Raw genomic sequence first — 20,190 nt, 5'->3', positions numbered from 1 at the left:
GATCCGGGTTCGATTCCCGGTCGGGGCCCCTCCCCGGGCAGATGGAGCTCGTTAGCCCGTAAGGCAATCCATCTACGTCCTGAGGACCTCGCTGCCACCGTCCAAGCGTGCTTGGCCCCGGCAGATGAACCTCAGGATTAAAGGGTGGGCTCAGTTCCGCGCACACTGTGTCTCACCTAAAAAATCCAATGCGCAGGCTGGAAGGTGGAAAGACCTTCCCCGGTTCTTCGTTCGCGAAGAGACTGGCCATTTCATTACAACAAAGTGAAAACGAGATCTGCCTTCTTAAATTAATAGATGACTATTTACCAAGTATACAGGAAATATTTTTTTCAGTCAAATTAAGCTGAGCACACCAAGAAAGACTCTACTATTGCCAGAAATAGATTTACGTCATTAAATTTTACAGCAGAAAGATTTATACCTTTATGCCTAATTACTATGCAGAGGTGAGGACCTTAGGGAAGCTTGGAAATTTACACAGCCAGACATACTAATATACAAAAATATGGATGATTCTGCAGTTCCATGAAGTTTAAACAGATACTTACAGCTATTGCTGTCTTTCATGATTTTGTACTTTTGCACCTTTGCAGAAAGATATTTCCTCCGGCTCATCTTTTCAACAATACGTATGCACATAATGGAAGATCAGTTACAGTTATGAAAGGGAAGATTGCATTTCATACAGGATTGTAGGCAGAAGGCAATTTTGGCTTTAACTGCAGTATGTTGGAACCACTATGTACACAAAGAAAAAATGCATATCATACAAGGATATAAAAGTACCTGTCAGGAGATATAATTCCCAAATTCAGGATCACATATACAGGCTAATAAATATTAATAGGATATTAGTGTAACAACAACAACAACAACAACAACAACAACAACAAAAAAAAAAGAAAAAGGTACTCAAAACAATTTTTTTTAACCTCACAAGAGCAATATAAAACCAACAAAATATCCTATATTGCATGAAATCCAAACTTTGCACCATTATAGTGCTGCATGAGGTTCATTGGTAAAAGTTTTTACAAAGCAGTCTAATTTTAGCTGGTCAAAAAACCCCTAAAACTTACATGCCTAAGTAATACAGGGTAACATATTAAATTACATTTTTAAGAAGGTATGTTTTGATTTTCACACATTGTCCCTCAAAAATGTTACTGAACCCACTGTCTGGCAGGTTTTGATGGTAAAAGATCAGATTTAGGAAATGGAATTATTGCCCCCTGGTGGCACATTAAGAATCAATGCAATAAAAAAAGAATTCAGATAAATAAGCAAAACTTTCATTTTAAGAATCATATCTTATATGACTAATGTGTGGAGATATTAAAAAGAAAGCACAGCCATTTTCATATGTATTAAAATAACAGTAAATGGGGTATAATTTTAATTTTCATCTACAGGAGTAATAAAGAATGTGTGATGTTTAATTATCATCTTTATAAAATCTAAATAATAGCACACTGGAATCAAACTCTTTTATCTGTAGAATGCCACAGCAAAAACTCCTGATAGTCAAGTGAGTTACTTCAAAAACTTATTTTCATTTAAAAGAATAATTAGGCTTCTTAATTTTCATGTAAATACGGAAGACTCTTTCTGAATGTGAATCCATGTGGGGCTCTTCTTTGCTCCATTAGATACATCAGCAGGCAAGGACAGAGAAGCACAAGAACAACAGGATTTGATCTTATGACTGGCTAGAACAACAGCATAGCTAAACGTTGATGCAATGTTTTCCACATGGGTTAATACAGGAATTCATGTATCCTAATCCTCAAATTATGTCGCTAGCCTCCCTCCTAATATCTGACCAGCCAACAGTCACCAAATCCTATTCAATGACTTTTATACTGCATGACACATTCCTTACATCACCTCAGACTAAAGTGGCCTTAGACATCTACTCCAAACCATTTTGCTGTTCCAGCTGGAAAAAGCCTGCTTTATAACAGGTTTATACAATCTGTAATTGCAATGATAACATTCACCTTCCAGAGTATAACAAAGAGGGAGAAATACTCATTCCTTATGGGACTAAGTTTATCGCCACAGAGTAGTTAGCAATTGCATTATGCTGCTCTGACAAAAATGAGCATTTTTACATTTCAGTGTAATCATGTGTCCCTTCCATAACAGGAAAACCTTCTGCTTCTGCAGCAGTCTAACCTCGCCTCGCAACACTGACAATCAGCATTTGCATGACATCTTGAAATTCACAGTTCCAGACTTCATGTCTCCTGAAACACAGACATCAGGCCCTTGAGCACCTGTAACATATTTTTCCCCTTTTTACTCTTATTAATTCATTAGAGTACCAGAACAAGTCACCTTAGTTCAACAGTTCTCTACAAGGACAATAATTACCAGGCAAGTACTTGGCTGAAAACTGGTTGCTATGAAGAAAACTCCATCCTTTATCAAGGCATATGATCTATCATTGGTGATACCATACCACAATCCAAAGGATTGTCTAAATGGAAGGGTTATGAAACACCTAGTAAATGAAAACTAATTCAGTATTTTTTCAAATATCGGAGTGTTATTTGACCTGTTCGGTCTGGCGTGTGAGAATATGAACAAAGTTCTTCATGGGTTTGAATTCTTCATACCAGACTGGCAGTTTTACACAACACCCGATGAAACTCGGGAAGGGAAGTGACTGGAAATTTTACTTGAAGTGTGGGTGGGGAAGTGAAATAGTTCATAAATTCTTTAAGCAAAAGGACTCTATGACAGACTTACCTGTTTTAGAGGAGAGTTAATTGCCATAAAGAGCAACTAATCAACAGATGGGTTATTTAACAAGGAGCTGTTTTTAAAAGAAATGCTTTTGTCTGACAAACAGAAGTTACCTATTCAACTGGAAATTTTGAGATTACTGCTGATGTTGGCAAATGAGCAAGGTGTCAGTCAGTGCTCTAAAAAGGTTATCAGAGTGTGGAGGAAAGGGCAGGAGCACTGGGGAAAGGATGTTGCTGGGAGATAAATGGACAGGCTGAGTTTGGACAAGCCACATTCAGTGGCTCCTGTCTGGCCCAAGAGGACCATACCTTGCCCTTCACACACAAGCCTCTCGTAATTAACTCATTCTTGACATGGGCATTCTACCTGTGTCTGCCCCATGAGTGACACACACAGCTTTGGCAGCCTCGTACTTGGAAGTCATGACAGATTATTTTGGCAACAAACAACACTAATTATTCTCATATTTGCACAGCAATGTTAGGGAAGGGTGCTCTCTCCTTACTTATGCTTTACACTGCAGGAAGAAAAATCACCCTCCTTGCAGTAACCAAAATATTGAGGACCTTCTCTCTCGAGGGGGAGATGCCTGAGGAGCAGCTGTGGTCACTTGGTCTGTTCAGCCTGGAGAAGATTGAGGGGAGATCTCATTGCAGTTACAGCTTCCTCATGAAAGGATGAGGACCGGCAGGCACTGATATTTTCTCTGTGGTGACCAGTGGCTGAACCAAAGGGAATGGCCTGAACTTGTCAGGGAAGGTTTAGGTTGGCTATTAGAAAATGGTACTTCACCCAGAGGGTGTCGGGGCACTGGAACAGGCGCCCCTGGCAAGTGGGAACAGCACCAAGTCTGACAAGAGTTCAAGGAGTGCTTGGATTGTACTCTCGGACACGCGGTGTGATTACTGGAGCGTCCTGTGCAGAGCCAGGAGTTGGACTCGATGATCCTTGGGGGTGCCTTCCAAAATCAGCATATTCCGTGATCCTCCCCCTCAGCTCACATTGGCCGCCGCGGGGCTTAGGGCGCTCCCGCTGCCGACACAGGCGAGGAGGAAGCAGGGACGACGAGACCCTGTTCGCCTCCTCTCTGGTGAGGAGAAGAGGAGGAAAGGAATTGATTCAGCACATTTCCTCCCGAGGTTCGGGAGGGGCGATGGGACTGGGGCGATGCCTCGAGGGGGACGGGAAGAGCCGAGCCGAGCCGAGCCGAGCCGAGCCGGGCCGGGCCGGGCCGGGCGGGAAAGTGGCGGGCACTGCCGAGCGCGCGCGCCGCGGGGGCCGATGGGTAATGGGGGCGGGAGGCGGCGGCCATGACTGGCCGCGCCGAGCGCGGGAGCGGCCCCGACGCGCCCCCCGCCCGGCCGGGGCTCGGAGCCTCCCCGTGAGGGCGACCGAGCGCCCTCCCTCCTCCCGCGCCTCGCCTCGGGGCCGGCCGGGGCGAGGAGGAGGAGGGGCCGGGTGGACATGGCCAGCCGCGACAAGTGGGAGCGCCTGTGGCCGCTGCAGCCGGACACGCTGCGTGTGAGTGAGGTACATGGCGGGCGGCACAGGGAGGCGCTGCCTGGGGATGGGGAGAGGGCGGGACGCGGCGCTGCAGCCGCGCTCCTGCCGCAGGAGATGGTGAGGAGGCGGCCGAAAGCCCGTCCTGCATCCCTTGAGCGGGAATGGTGCGGCGGGCCCGGGCAGCGTGGTACCCGAGAGGAGCCATGCGAGGCTTCCCTCGCTCGTGGCATTCCCGCGAGGCTTCCCTAGCAGGCCCTTAAGGAAAGGGGCTGGAGTGCAAAGTGTTCTTACCTGTGTTGCCTGTAGCCTCTTAGTCGAGCTAAATATGTTGTTTTGAGAAAAATACGTTGAGTTTGAGAAAAATGGACCACGACTGTATTCTGTTCTTCTCTGAACGTCTGTGGTGTTGAGGCAATCTTATATACAGCTGCCACCACTACTTTTAGTAATGCTATGAGGTAGCTAACAAAAAACAGGCCTACTTTTGTTAAACTTATTAAAATTTGTTATGTTTCTTTTAATTACTTGTGATAATTTGGCTAAATGGTACTTGGTAGTATTTTCTCATAGCCAAGAAAGAGTTCACGTGAGTTTTTACGCTGGTAATTGAAAATTTCTTATCGTTGGAGATCATGATTGTAAAAAACAAAGGGTGTTGGGCACAGCTTCTTTATCTAGTTGTTAAGATGAGTTAACCAGGGGTGATACTGTCCTGAATTGGCTTTATGTAAACAGGGAAGTCAAGAATGTGGTAATTATTAACAGCCTTGGCTGTAGTGGCCGTGTGTATTGGGTTTGCATGGCCAGGTTTTAGTAGTGGGTACCAGGGACGTGTGTGGGGTTGCAGGGTTGGCTTCTCTGAGAAGCTGCTGGAAGCTTCTTCCATGTCTAACAGAGCCAGTGCTAGGCGGCTCCAAGAGGGATATGATGCTGGCCAAGGCTGATCAATCAGAAATGGTGGTAAGGCCTCTCTAATTAACAGATTTAAGAACAAAAAAGATAAGTTCTTGCACAGATGTAATTGCAGCCAGAGAAGAGGTGAGTGAGAATGTGGGAGAGGAACAACTCTGCAGACACCAAGGTCAGCAGAGAAGGAGAGGGAGGAGGTACTCCAGGTGACAGAGCTGAGGTTCCCCTGCAGCCTATGGAGGTCAGTGGGGTTGCAGAGATCCACCTGCAGCCTGTGGAGGAGATCCACACCGGATCATGTGGATGCTAGAGAGAGAGACATGAACCTGTGTGAAAACTATGCTGGAGCAGGGTCCTGGCAGGGACCTGACCTGTGGAGAGAGGAGCCCACGTTGAAGCAGGTTTCCTTGTAGGACTTGGGGGACACACATTGGAGCAGGCTGTGCCTGAAGGACTGTGTCCTGTGGAAGAGTGACCCATATTTCAGCAGTTCATGGAGAACTGTTGCCCATAGGATGGACTTATACTGGAGAAGTTCATGGAGAACTGTCTCCTTTGGGAGATCCCATGCTGGAGCAGGGGAAGGAGTCCTCTCTCTGAGCAGCAGCAGAAACAACCTGTGATGAACTGACCATAACCCCAATTCTCTTTCTCTGAGCTGCTGGTGAGGAGGAGGGAGGGTTGATGGGAGGGTGTTTTTAAGATCTATTTTACCTCTCATTATCCTGCTCTGTTAGTTGTAAATGCAGTTAATATCCCCAGTTCAAGCCTGTTTTGCCTGTGATGGTATTTGGTGAGTGATCTCTCCCAGTCCTTAACTCATTTTCTCTACCCTGTCCAGCTGGAGTGATAAACTGACCTTGGTGAGTGTCTGACATCCAGCCAGGGTCAACCCACTACACCATGGAATAGTGGATGTTGAGGAATACATCTGGTTCAGGTGGCTCAGTTTGCAAGCTGCAAATTGAGCTTTGGGTGGGAGCCCCGGGAGACATGAGGTCATGAACTGCCCAACCCTCTGGATAACAAAGGGCATGAAAGGGCATGAAGATGGGTGCTGACCAAATGAATGGACACAGAGACACAGCAAACAGAGCTTTTGGATAACAAAAGGGCACAAAGACAGGTGGAGCCAGTGAGGTGGATGGACGATAGGAAAGGTGGCAGGAGCAGAGGACTCAGGAAGAAGAGCGAGACTCTGGTGCAGGTAGTCTGTCAGGGTACAAAAGCTCAGAGGTTTCTTTGTTGGGGGTCCCTCCTTGGAGGCACCAGCTTGTGCTGTTTCTGTGTTACTGCGCTGTGAATTAACTACTTTATGGAACGAGACATCTGAGACTTTGCTAAGGGAAACCTGGGGTCAAAACCGTAGGGGAAACCTGGTCTGACTGCGTGAGTGGGATGTGCAGGGAGTCACGTGTGGCTCCCATCGGCTCACTGGAGCCACCCACTGTGAAGGGGCTTCAGTCCCAGCAGTGAAAGTCTCTGGTGTCGGGATTGTGACTGGGAAGTTTCCTTAACAGTGGAGTCAAGACCCTGAGTGTAGTGAGGAAGGCTAGTAACAGAGTACTGAACCTGGATTCTGTCTTTTTAAGGCTTCAGGACTTAAACATATTCAGGCAATAGGTAGTTCAGATTTTAGGGGAGGCAACTTTGAAAGATGGAGGAGCTGAAGAGGTGGAGGTCCATAAGGACAGACATTTCATCCTGATCCTCATGACAAGTGTTCAGGGATGGGCACAGCTGTGTCTGCACTCTGGGGAGGACAAAAAGAACTTATACAGGAGTTTAAAGCAAAGACCGACTATAAAGAAGAAGGATAAAAACTGTCTGGATGAGTAGGTATAAGGCTTGGAAAGCCAAAGTTGTAATGTTGAAACTAGCAAGGAATGCTGAGGGTCACAGTGTTAAAGAAATTTCCTTGTCTGATCATCCAGGAGCTACTCTGGGAGTCACTCTCACATTACCTGTGTTGGGACTGAGGCCCCTTCACAGCTGCACCCCCTACTCACACAGACCAAGTTTCCCATAGCAGAGTCCCCCACATCTGGCTACTTAAGATAATTTCATCTTGGTGCAACAACAAAATAACAGCTCGAGGTGGTGCCTCCAAGCAAAAGACCCTGAACAAGGGAAACCCTGGGCTTCTCTACCCTCACAGTCTGGGTGAATCACAGTCTGAAGTCCTCAGCCCCTCCTGGGTCTCCAAGTGTCCGATCCCCTGGCAGGACCGCAGGTTCCCAGGCCCTTTGTTATGCCAAGGGTGGCAGTTCACTGCCTTGTGCCTGGAGCTCCCAGCCCCAGAGCTCAACCTGCAGCTCACACTGCAGTTGTACACCAGCAGTACAGCAGGGGAGGGGAGGGGTGTGGGGGGAAGTAGGTGAACCTGCTGCTAAATGGAGCAGGTGATCTAGGCTTTGTATCTTAAAGAACAACCAGCAACGGAGAAGTGGCGAGTTAGGAATCTCTTGAGAAAACCCGTCACAACCAAGTCCATAAGACTCTCTTGGGATACATCCTGAGAGAGCTGGCTGATGTCATGTGAGATTGCTCTCGTGGTTTTTGAGGCTGTAGAAGTCAGCTACAGCTTAAGCCAGCTTTTCTTCAGTCCCTTTGAAAGCCATGGAGCAAGTTCTCTGGTAAGCTGTTTCTAGGCATCTGAAGAAGGTGACTGAATAGCCAACATGGCTGTATCTGCAACCTCTTACTGTGTTGGTGACAAAATGTCTAGGTCTGTACATCCAAAAGCCTTGGATGTGAATTACATTAGCTGTAGCAGGACTTTTGAAACAGTGTCCTGCAGCATTCTTCTCTTGGAGTTGGGATGTCACAGATGTGATAAACTGCCGAATGAGTAAAAAATCCTTAGTTGAATCATCAGGATCAAAGAAGAATGGTTAGTAGTTCATACATTACTCAGAAGCAAGTTACAAGTGGCATTTCTCAGGGATCTATCATAGGACCTGTCCTGTTCATAGGAGGAGGATGTGAGATGTCCCCTCATGATGTTTATGGGCTGAAGGAAGGTGTCATCAGACACCTCATAAACTTCAACCAAAAGTAGTTGAAAAATTCAAGTGTGAAGTCTTACACTGTACCCTGCAGTGGTACAGGCTGGGGGGCCACCCTGGAAGGACCTGAGGGTCCTGATGGACGGTGGGCTAAATGTGCACCTGCACTGTGCCCTAACGTTGAGGCATATGAAGCTGTATTAGCAGGAGAATAGGCAGTAAATTGAGGGAAGTGATTCTTCTTCCTTACTTGGCATGTATTAGACTACTCTTGGAATGCTGTGCCTGATTTAGACCCAGTAGTACAGCAAAGCTGTTAATAAACTCCTGAGGGTGCCTGTTAAACTGCAGCAACCCTTCAGTAGAATCACAGAATACCATGAGTTGGAAGGAGCCCATAAGGTCGAGTCCAACTCCTGGCTTTGCACAGGGCAACTCCAGGAATCACATCATAAGCCTGAGAGAGTTGTCCAAGAGCTTCTTGAACTCTGTCAGGCTGTGACCACTTCCCTGGTGAACCTCTTCTAGTGCCTGACCACCCTCTGGGGGAAGAACCTTTTCATAATATCTAACTTAAACCACCCCTGACACAGCTTCATGCTGTACTTGCAAGGATTGTAAGAAGAACTGAAGAAACTGGGCAGACACTTCACAGTTGTACGTGATGGGAGGCTGCAAGGAAATATTTGTGAATTGAAACAAAAGAAGCCAGAGAGATTGCAGCTTGATGTAAAATGGAACTTCTTCACTGTCAGGACAGGGAAGCAGTGAAGTGGGATGCTCAAGGAGGTGTAGCCTCCCTACCTTGTAATTTTAAAGACCCAATTAATTAAGCCTTGCATAAGCTGCTCTTACCTAATGGCTGTTCCTGTGTGGAGTTGGAGGTTAGACCAGAACTGACCTTAGGTCTCTTCTGACTGTAATTCGTCTGAATTTAAAAATGCTTCTGTTCTTAAGCTGGGGAGAGGAGTGTAATGAAGTACCTGCTTAGGCTCATCCCATTAGTATCTCGCCCAGAGCAGGCTCTGCTGCCAGTCTTGTTTGTAACGTTTAACTCCAGTGCTGTGTAATAGAAGTGTCTCTTCCACATATGAGCTGCTACAAGGAATAGATGAAGATTGGATTTGTAGAGATTATAGAGGTATCTATTTGTGTTGTGACCGTTGCTTGAGCACTAGGGCATTCAGTGGTGTTTCCTGCTTTCCAAAACAGAGAGAGATGTGCTGATATTAAGGGCTGAAAATTCTGTCTGGAATTAATGAGTGTGTATCCCTTCTGTCTGCTGACACTCCTTCACATTAATACCTGTTGAATTGTCAGCACTGTGATGGCTGTAGCATTTAAAGTTGATTTGGGGATTTTTTCTGATAAAGCTTCCCCTGTAAATAGCATTTTATGACAGTTATTTTTAACTTTTTTTTTTCCTCAGCCACCAATGATCAACCTGAATGTAAACAAAAATGCACAGCTTGTGAAAAGTAAGTTGCCATGTTTCATGTTGGAAAATGATTCTTGAAGTATTTCATGGCTTTTTACAATGTCAGTACATGGTGTAAACGAATGAAAAATTGTAATGTATCTAATATCAGCAGAGCAGGAGAAATGCTGAGAACTAAATGAAATAACAGATGTGAAGCAATACTTCTTCATAGTTTTTCTTCTTTAAAGTTGCTGCAAATGAACCTTCCCACTGCTATAAAGAAAATAATGCATGGGAAAAGTGAGTTATAGAAAACTGAAACATCATACTGGCAAATGCTGGTTTTCACCTGGTATTACTAAATATACAAAAAAGCTTGAGTGAATTTCCAGGTGTTGGGGTTTTGTTGTGTTTTTTTTTTGTTTTCTTACCAGTTGAATTCTTTCACACATTTCACAGTAACACAGTCCAAAACCAAGTTGCTGGACCTGTCACTTCATGTTAAAGAGTGCACAGATTTGCACCCATGGAATCGGTGTGATACATTATGAGTAAAAGAATGTCTCATTCATCTTGGGAAAAATACTAATGTTTGAAGTAAAGCATTTTCTAGGGAAGTTTGTTTACGCACACACACTCACCTTATCTTAAAGCATTAGACTGGAATATTGCTCAGGAACACAGTTTGATGTGAACAGGTATTTTCACAGATATGAAATACCTGGTTTACTTTACAGGAGAAAAGACAAGTAACAGCAGAATTTGGCAGTCTTTCATTGCCTCTGGCATCAAATGAGCATGTGTACCATGTCTTTTTTGTGCCTCAAAAATAGATGCTTTTTTGTCCTTTTTGCATACATAAATAACATTCTCAAGTTAAAACAAGCTGCTTGTCAGTGACTTTTCTGCTGTTTCTGCAAATATGTTGGTAATGGATACACATAGCAAAGGGATATCTCTTAAACCTGTGGTGTTAGGGTGTCTGTAGATATTTATTCCATTAGTAAATGAAACAATGGAATGACTAGTTCTTTTGCCCTGAGGCCAGATAGTGCAAACAGAGTTTGTCCACATACTGAGTTCTCCTACCCCGGAACACATTGGTCATTTCTAGGCTGAAACAGTCCTGAAGCCAGGCTGACTCCTGAACCATGCCTGATTGTTATTTGGGAGGTCTGCTGGTTAATCTGGGCCAAAAGAGTGTGAAAAAAACATTTTAATGGTGTCATGGAGCAGAGATAGAGCTACATTTTGCTGCCAGTGCCCCTGACTATCTATGTATCGTTAACTGAGGGCTTCACCAGTATTCAGTCAGTGGTCTGATCTCACGTCCTATGGAACATACAGTTACACAGCTATTAATATCCCTATTAGCAGTGTGAGGTCATAAATGGTGAAAGCACAAGGGTGCATGCTTGCTATGTAGATACAATCACTGCAAACAAACGAAGGTATATGTAGCTAATAGGCTTTACATGATGCCTTTGCAATGTCAGCATTAAAAACTGCAGTGCTTCCAGACTTTTATCTTCATTGTTACTTCATCACTATCGCTTTTTTTTAAGGAATACTTCATGCTTATGTAGTACTTTACCCTAAATATTCTATCAAAACTTCACAGAAACTGTGGAAGGCAAAAGGCCTCGATTTGATGCATCCTTGGTGCTTTTGACACGAAGATTTATGGCTCTTCTCAAAAAAGCTCCAGACGGTGTTCTTGATTTAAATGAAGTAGCAACAACACTTGGAGTACGAAAACGAAGAGTGTATGACATCACCAATGTGCTGGATGGAATCCACTTAATTCAGAAGAGATCTAAGAATCTTATCCAGTGGATGTGAGTTGGCTTTGAAACTTCCAATTTCTGAAACAGTAAAACCAAACAATATTGAATACTGTTTATAACTTTGAGAGTATTTTTACGCATTAAATTACTTTTCATAGATAATATTTTGTATCCTTAGGCTGTGTGAATTACTTAATATGTCAACAAGTAGCAAGAGCAAAAGCACATGGAAGTGTATTTCAGGAGGGTAGAGGATGCCAGTTTCTGACTGCTTTCTGTTAGTAGACATGATGTTCAATAAACAGGCTTTTACTGATAAACATACTAGACAACTTTCATATTCTTTTAGAGGTTCTAATTTTGACCAAGTTGTTGGAAAACCACCAGAGCAGAAAAACCTTAAAGAGGAACTTTCTGACTTGTCAGCCATGGAAGAAGCTCTGGATGAATTAATCAAGAATTGTGCTCATCAGATATTTGAACTAACAGACGACAAAGAAAATGCAAAATATCCTTTCAACTCTTGCATTACTTTAACACATGATTTTGGTTGCAAGTACTCACATACCTAGTAATAAGCATAGGCAGAAACCACAGGTATGCAGTAATACTTGATGAGTTTTAAAAAAGGAAACTTTTTGGTTAATTTGTATTTGTGTTTGTCAGTCATGTACTTTGCTTTGCAGTATCGTGCACAGTCCAGCCTGTTCTCAGGGTAGTGCTGACCTTTCTCCTGCAGAAGAACAAAGTGCAGCAATGGTCTTGGTACCCTGACCATCACCTTGTTCTCTCCATTATAAAGTTCTCTCAGGGGCAGGTCTTGACCTACGGGTGAGACTAAGTTGCTTAGTGAGATGACGAAGTGGACTCAAAACGGAGTGCCAGTGGCTTGTCGCTAAGAAGATATAATGGTATGTTGGTTGTGTCCTAATACTGTTCTGTCTCTTGAGAGAGGTTCTAATGCAGTTTTGACTTACAGATGGGTTTTGGCAATAGAAAAGAGATGTCTTTTACGATATGACAAAAATTTTGAGTTTTGTCTTTAGGTTACAGTAAAATATTACTTAGATCCTTTGTTTGGCAAAATGTTAAGGCCTGTGCTCAAATTAAATGTGCCCATTTTCTTTACACTTACTTGTTCTGGTTAAGAAAATAGTTCTGTAGTTTCCCAGGAAATTATTTTCATGCTATTATGAAACAGAAAGTAGTTTCTCAAGTGTAGTATTCCTTCTGCTTTGTAGATTTATGACAGCATCTGGGAAGAACATCAAATGTATTTTGGTTTTTTTTAATATTGAATGTATTTTTGTAAACTTTTTTTCTTCCTAGAAATAGACAAAACCTGTTTTCCACTTGTTAGCTAATACTTCATTTTACAAAGCTAATACTAAAGTAACCTTAACACCATTGTTGACCACTTTTCTTGAATTGGTATTCTGCCTCAGCATATGTTGACATCACACTCTTTGCTTCTGCTCATTAGCAAATTACTTTACAGAATCCTTGACCAATCTATACACTAGCTTATGTTACATACCAAGATATCCGAAGCATTCAGACATTTCAAGAACAGATTGTGATTGCAATCAAAGCTCCAGAGGAAACCAAATTGGAAATACCAGTTCCTAAAGATGTAAGTTCTCAAATTTGACTTTTTGCAGCAGCAGTCAGTAATTAACTTTTATTTTCTTTGTCATGCAAATATTGGTAGTTCATTGTTTTTGTGTTCCACTAAACAATGATGTAGGGATGATAGTCTGAGAAACTTACGAAATTTTTTTTTTTACTTAAATCATTAATTAATACATGTGTCTAGGCTTTAGGTACCTGGGTCTTGCTAGAGAGAATGGAACAGATGTAATAAAGTATGAACTGTGCAGTATAGTTGAAAGAAAGAAAACATTTTGTCACTCTAGTAGATCATGTCTAGATGGATCACTGATGGAGTTGGGGGCCATGCCCTGTCCTCACCCCACAGTGTGATACTCAGGCTCTGTTCCAGTCACACAGAAACCTTTTCCCTCTGCACCCAGCAATGCTGCATCTACTGGGGCTAAATACTGAGAACCCACTGCTTAAAGGAGTGCTCTGAGAGGGGAAATTCTGGAAGGAAGCTTAAGATAACAAATGAAGCTTTAATTCGGGTTTCTTTTTGCGTATGCATTTTTTATAATGTTCTTAATTGTGTAGTCATCAAATTTGCCTCACTGTGTGCCCAGAAAGGGTGGTGATATATTTGGAAAAGGAGATATGAATCAGTAGAACAAGAAGACTTAGTTCCACTGCATAGATTTCCAATGGTTTCCCTGGTAAAAGGAACTGACTCTTATCCAGTGGAGATAAAAAAGATAAAATTCCAAAGGCTTCCTAAAGCAATAAGAAGGCAGGATTAAAAAAGCTGTATTCTAGAGAGAACAGAATCTTTTCTCAGTTGTCCATTAAATTTTATTTGCTCTGTGTCTCGCAACATGATGTCTGCTGAAGGTAAGTAGTAGAAGTCATAGGGATTAGTTGCTTTGCTGTGTTATTAGAGCTGCATGCTCTAATTTGTTTTCTGATCTGTGGCGTTGATTCGTCAAGTTTTGAATTTTGTTACTCTTTCTAAACATATAATAAATCTTGGTCATATATCTAAAGGTTAGTAGAAAGACTAAACAAATACTTAAGTGCATTTTCTTCAAAAATGAGAACTTGTTAGCTTAGTGCTGCTTAAAAACTGTCCTACAAATGCATGTAATAGTCATAATATATGTGGAAGTAGTAAAACAATTTTAAACAGTTATATCATTCCTATATTTTTTCTGTTCTTAATCTATTGCCTTTAAAATATGTGCAAGAATAGATAAAGCACATGTAAGATGTGTTCTTTGGATTATAAGCAAGTTGCTGTTTTATAGGATCACATACAAGTGCATGTGAAGAGCACAAAAGGACCCATTGACGTGTATTTATGTGAGGTGGAAAAAGAGAAGCCAGGTGCCAAAACTTGTGAAGATATGGATACTGTCACTTCTGAAACGGAACCATCAATTCCTCCTGACGGAAGTAATGTCCTCCATTTACATTTTTATACACATATGGTATTTTTTTTTAAGATGGTCATACCATTCTGATGAATTTGTAAACTCCACTGTTGTACAACTATAATTTTCTGAGCGCAGTTTGTGGGCCAAGATGTGCAGTAGTGTAGGAAACGGCTGGAAGAGAAGTCTCTGTTGTTGTGTTACTTCACGGCAGCAGGAGGTCAGAGAGTCAGGCACGTGCACATACAGCAAGGCACTCTTGTTCCCTGACCTTTTCCTTCCTTCACTCGTTACTGGTTTCCTGTTGGAGCTGCACTCTGTGGATGGAACAATGTGTGTCAGTTCTCAGCTGCTGCACTACAGAGTCCAGCTCAACTGAGATTGTTACGTGACAGTTACGATGTGGTTTCAAATGAGAGTGTGCTGCTGTTGCTCGTTGCTGCCCTGTCTAAGGGAGGGAAGACAAAGAAGAGGGGATGTAGTATTTTGATCTCCTAAAACAAGGTTGGATGGAATACAGTCTCAGGAGCCCCAGTGCTGCAGGATGTTGAGGCGTAAAAATAAATGTGGAAGGAATTGCAGTAGCTCAGAACACAAAAGAGAAATTATTTTTAGCACTGCTGATTTATATTTGAGGGGAAGAGTTGACTTTTTAATCCTAGGCATTTTTTTACTTTATTTTGCTTGTAAATTAAGTCAGAATTGTATTCTCTTCAGTGACAGTAATCATATTTCTTTTTTAATTTCCTTTCCAAGTGAGATCTCCGAGGGAAGAAAAAAACTCTTCTGAGATGCCAGATTAATTGCAACATAAAAATCTAATACAGAATGTAAATACCTGTGTTACAGAACTTTTCCAAAGCTGCTTGGATCTGCAAACTTCATAACCTGTAACATTACAACGTGTTTTAAAAAACCAGCAGTGGATTGACTGAGTGCTTTTATGGGATTACCTGTCTTCCCAAGTCGAAAGACAACAGTTCCTGGAGTTGCTCTTAGGAGCCTTGTTTTCATAATTGCATGTGATCTACAGAGCTTTGGGAAAAGGGTATTTTACCTTATAAAATAATTTTAATTGACAAAAAACATAAATGATCAATTACTTCTAAAAATGAAGGTTGGAAAACTGTTCCTGGAACAGTCCACAATCTATGTGAGAATGTATAAAATGAAGAAATGCACTTTCAGTTCTGCACTACGAAGCAGGATTGTCAATTACGAGTTTAGCAAAGAAGTGGTGTAGAGGAAGCCTTTGCTATAAGGAGCAAGATGTAAATATCCTGAGAGTTATGCCTTACACTGTGTAGGTGCTGTTTGCATTGTTTGCATCCAGCTCTGCATGAACTATGGTATCAACACTGAAGTTAAATAATGGGGTTTGTGTACATACCTGTATCATGTCTAGGTAGTTACTGATGTAGATTTATTGAGATAGTTTGCATTTCTGCCTTTGTACAGCAAAGAAATAAAATAAGCTTACAAAAATATGAAATAGTCTAATAAAACACATGGGGTTGCCTTTGTTGGAATTCACTGCATAACTGCAAACATTTTAAACTATGTGAAAATCTCTGTTTTACATGGTGCCGGTAGCTAACAGATCTGCATCTTGTGATGCCATAATCGCGTAGCAATTTTCATGAAGAAATATTGTGATCAATAACGACTTAAATTGGTCCCTTCCAGTTTCCAGAGTTTACATATGGCAGAGCTTCGGCTGAGTAGCATGACATCTTTGTGGCTCAGCTTCTCAGCTTGCAAAAATACATGAAATAGTTAATGACTGTATCTCTGTTCATCCAGCTTTAGTATCCATAAAATGAAACTGCAGAATTTTGATACTGAGTTTTCCAAGGGTATGAACTGTCACTATACAAATGCCATGCTTGGGCTCACTTCACTCCAGTACTGAAAAGGGGCACCGTAGGTTTCGGGGCATGTAGGGGGTGTGTTGGCTGGTGATGCTTGGAAGTCCAAGTCCTTGTTTTACTGATCACACAGCATCAGCAACTGTGCATCTACTCACAATTGGGAAAAACACCAAGTGCAAGCTTGCATTAGAAAGTAATTTTGACTTCTTACCAACTTCCAGCTCCAGAATACAGGGCTTCAGTATTGGATACTATTTTTCTGTCTCTATAAAATGCAAACTAGAGGTGGCACCATTACAATAATAAATACAAGCAAAGTGACAGCACAGTTAATACATATATCACAGTAAAAATGGGGAATGTGCTTGTTCAGTGAAGCTGGGAGCGACAGTAGGAGCATCTTTTTGCACAGAAAGATTGTCCTTCAGTGGCTGGCTTCTTTTCAGATGGCAAACTCTCCATTTGATTTTTTTACACTGCTGTTGTGCTTTGATGGGGATGGAGGTCTGTGCTGAAGAGAAGTATTGATTCCCCTACACTGGTTCAACAACTCAGGACAATGTTTGCCATAAACTGTGTCAAATTTTCCAGCACTAACGACTAATACTGAATGCTGTGTGTTATGGTGGGATTTTATTACATGATTAGAAAATATTAGAATGGTTTGGGTTGGACCTTAAAGATCATCTAGTTCCACTCCCCCTGCTATGGGCAGGGACACTTTCCCCTAGATCACAGAATGACTTTAGTTGGAGATGACCTCCAAGACCATTGAGTCCAGCGTTTGAACATGGTCATGTTAACTAGGCCATGGCACTAAGTGTCATGTCCAGTCATTCCTTGAACACCTCCAAGGATGGTAGATCTGCCAGCTCCCTGGGCAGTCCAGTCCACCAGTTCCAATACTTGACAACTTTTCAGTGAGGAAATTCTGATAGCCAACCTCAACCTCCCCTGGCACAGCTTGAGGCAATGTCCTCCTGTCTTTGTTGTCCAAAGCCTTATCCAGCCTGGCCTTGAACACTTCCAGGCATGGGGCAACCACAACTTACCTGGGCAGCCTGTTCCAGAGCCTCACCACTCACAGTAAAGAATTTCTTCCTAATATTTAGGCTAAACCTATTCTCTTACCCACTACTCTTTGTCTTATCTGTAGAGTAAGGAAGTATATTTTTACAAAATAACCATCTTACAAATGTTAAGGAAATCTGTCTTCAAAAGCAGAACATAGTTTATTTAAATAAAACATTAAGAATTTTCATTTTGAACAAATCTCTAGTGGTTTTTCCTCCCTTATATGTACAGGTTATCTAGCTGTAGAATTCATTTTTAACTGCACAATTGCCACAGTGAAATGGGAGAAGCTGTAATATGATAATTATTAAATACATCTGTTGTTCTAATAGTGCACCTTTAGTGAAACAAATGGACTTTTGAAGATTAAAACACTGTTGTTACTACTTGGTTATGTACAGTATTATCAACTTGCAACGCTGTAAAACAATGTACTGTATAAGCTCAGTGCACTAACTAACTGAAAAGATTTGACTTGGACTAGAGGAAAAATTCCTGAGTGATGCTGAACCTCAATACAAGTTCACTTGCAAATGTGATAGGACCTTACTCTGAATTTGTATAATAATGCTTGATTTTTTTTCTGAGAGGTTATTAAGGTTATTTTTGTTGAGCCCATATCTGTCCATTTTCAATATATTTGTGTGTGTAAGCAGCCCCCTTGGCTAACTGAGGACCCTCTAATAAATTAAAAAGCTCCAATACTGGTTTTGTGTTCCCTTCAATAAGAATGGCTGAGTATCTAAATGCATGAATCAGCAACAGCCAAGATCCGTAATTATAAAGTGCCTGGGTTTGCTGACTCTGTAATTGGAACAAATGCTGCAAGTTACCAGTACAGCCTTCATTTGATGTGGGAAATCACTCGTCAGTTTTCAGATATGAACTGCAGTTTTAAATAATGTGATTAGTAAAGAAGAGAGAAGAGTCCTTCAAATTATTAGCTATTGGAAATGCCTTAAAAGCCAGCAAATTTCTTCATTTTGAATAATCTTTTTGTTGTATGTGAAGAGCCTCATTAATAAGCATAATTAAATTACACTGATTTCAAAAGTCACTTTAGCTATTGTCATTGTCAGTGGCAGAGTTTGCCTGCTGGCTCCTGATGTGCTGGGGCTGACTGCAAGCCTTAAACCATTGTGTTCCATGATCCTGGGGGGCTCTGGCACCATGCTGGGACTTCAGTAACTGCTGAAGTCTTTATCTGGAACAAGAATCTGCTATTTTTGGTTCCACTTCTGGTCTGTCACTGGTAATTTGTGAGAAGCATGTTGTGAGATGTTGTGTAGTTTATATAAATCTACATGAGGCTTCTCACACAGATGTTCACTGAAGGATTGGGATACACATTTATAAAAAACCGTGTTCCGAAGGAAATCTCAGAATCAGCCAGGTTGGAAAGGACCTCTGAGATCATCAAGTCCAACCCTTGATCCAACACCACCATAGTTACTAGACTATGGCACTCAGTGCCACATCCAGTCTCAAATACCTCCAGGGACGGAGAATCCACCACCTCTCTGGACAGCTCATTCCAATGCCTGATTACCCTCTCTGTATAGAATTTCTTCCTAATATCTAACCTCAGCCTCCCCTGGTAGATCTTGAGACCATGCCCTCTTGTCTTACTGATAACTGCCTAGGAGAAGAGACCAACCCCCACCTGGCTACAACCTTCTTTCAGGGAGTCATAGTGATGAGGTCTCCTCTGAGCCTTTTCTTCAAGCTAAACAACCCCAGCTCCCTCAGTCTCTCCTCACAGGACTTGTGTTTGAGTCCCTTCACCAGCCTGGTTGCTCTTCTCTGGACCTGCTCCAGCATCTCAATATCCTTCCTGAACTGAGAGGCCCAGAACTGAACACAGCACTCCAGGTGTGGCCTCACCAGCACTGAGTACAGGGGAAGGATCACTTCCCTGCTCCTGCTGGCCACACTGGTCCTGATACAGTCGAGGATGCCTTTGGCCTTCTTGGCCACCTGGGCACTGCTGGCTCACATTCAGCCTCCTGTCAATCCAAACTCCCAGGTCCCTTTCTGCCTGGCTGCTCTCCAGCCACTCTGTGCCCAGCCTGTAGCGCTGCAGGGGGTTGTTGTGGCCAAAGTGCAGGACCCGGCACTTGGCCTTGTTGAACCTCATCCTGTTGGAATCAGTCCAACTCTCCAGTCTGTCCAGGTCTCTCTGCAGAGCCCTCCTGCCTTCCAGTAGGTCGACACTCCCTCCCAACTTGGTGTCATCTGCAAATTTGCTGATGGTGGACTCAATCCCCTCATCCAGATCATCAGTCTTAATGATATTTGGAGAAAAAGGGAAGCCTAATCCTATCTGTGTATGGTGTACATGGTTCCTTCTCCCCCTGCCACCCTCTGCAGACAGACAGTGGGCAACCCCAGGGCCTGGAGCTTCTCCCTGGGCACCTGCCATGTGAACATGGGCTGACAGCAGCTTCTCACTGTGCGACCTGTGAATGAGGTGGTGTTTGCAGTCACCTCTAGATTAAGGGATGGGGTTGTAGGAGACAATCCTAGAAATTGTAACAGCAACTCGAAAGATCGAAGCTCAGCACATCATTACTCGTTCATTGACTTTTATTAGGCCTTTGTGGCAGTGCATCCTCCCTCCTTGCCTAGGCTGAACTGTGATCTGAGAAATGCTGGTTAGGCCTCAGCCTTGATGAACAGCACCTGGGCTCAGGTCATTTTGGGATTATCAGAAACACTGTTCCCGGGAACTTGTGTTGTCCAGTGAACTCCTGCTTTTTAATGAAACTTACTTTTCTTGCCTGAAGAACGACCTAAGTGCAATAATATTTTTGTTACCAAACTTTCAAAGAAAGCTGA

The 20,190-nt window shown here is 42.7% G+C and overlaps 1 protein-coding gene across 2 annotated transcripts; it reads left to right on the top strand.

Moving 5' to 3' along the window:
- The first annotated feature begins 4,101 nt into the window (after positions 1–4,101).
- On the top strand, positions 4,102–17,186 carry E2F6 (E2F transcription factor 6). Of its 2 annotated transcripts, none has more exons than XM_027892830.1 (7): positions 4,102–4,278; positions 9,607–9,655; positions 11,219–11,435; positions 11,734–11,892; positions 12,903–13,017; positions 14,282–14,426; positions 15,161–17,186. In XM_027892830.1, the coding sequence occupies exons 1-7, from the start codon at positions 4,222–4,224 to the stop codon at positions 15,208–15,210; spliced, it is 792 nt and encodes a 263-aa protein (XP_027748631.1). In that variant the 5' UTR covers positions 4,102–4,221; the 3' UTR covers positions 15,211–17,186. The 2 variants fall into 2 exon arrangements, with proteins under 2 accessions (XP_027748631.1, XP_027748630.1); XM_027892829.1 differs by having other exon boundaries at positions 4,103–4,287.
- Positions 17,187–20,190: the final 3,004 nt, after the last annotated feature.

Source organism: Empidonax traillii, unplaced genomic scaffold, assembly GCF_003031625.1.
Source record: "Empidonax traillii isolate 1590-97213 ecotype Southwest subspecies unplaced genomic scaffold, ASM303162v1 scaffold371:size713392, whole genome shotgun sequence".
Lineage (NCBI taxonomy): Eukaryota > Metazoa > Chordata > Aves > Passeriformes > Tyrannidae > Empidonax > Empidonax traillii.
This window is presented reverse-complemented; position numbering and strand designations above follow the sequence as displayed.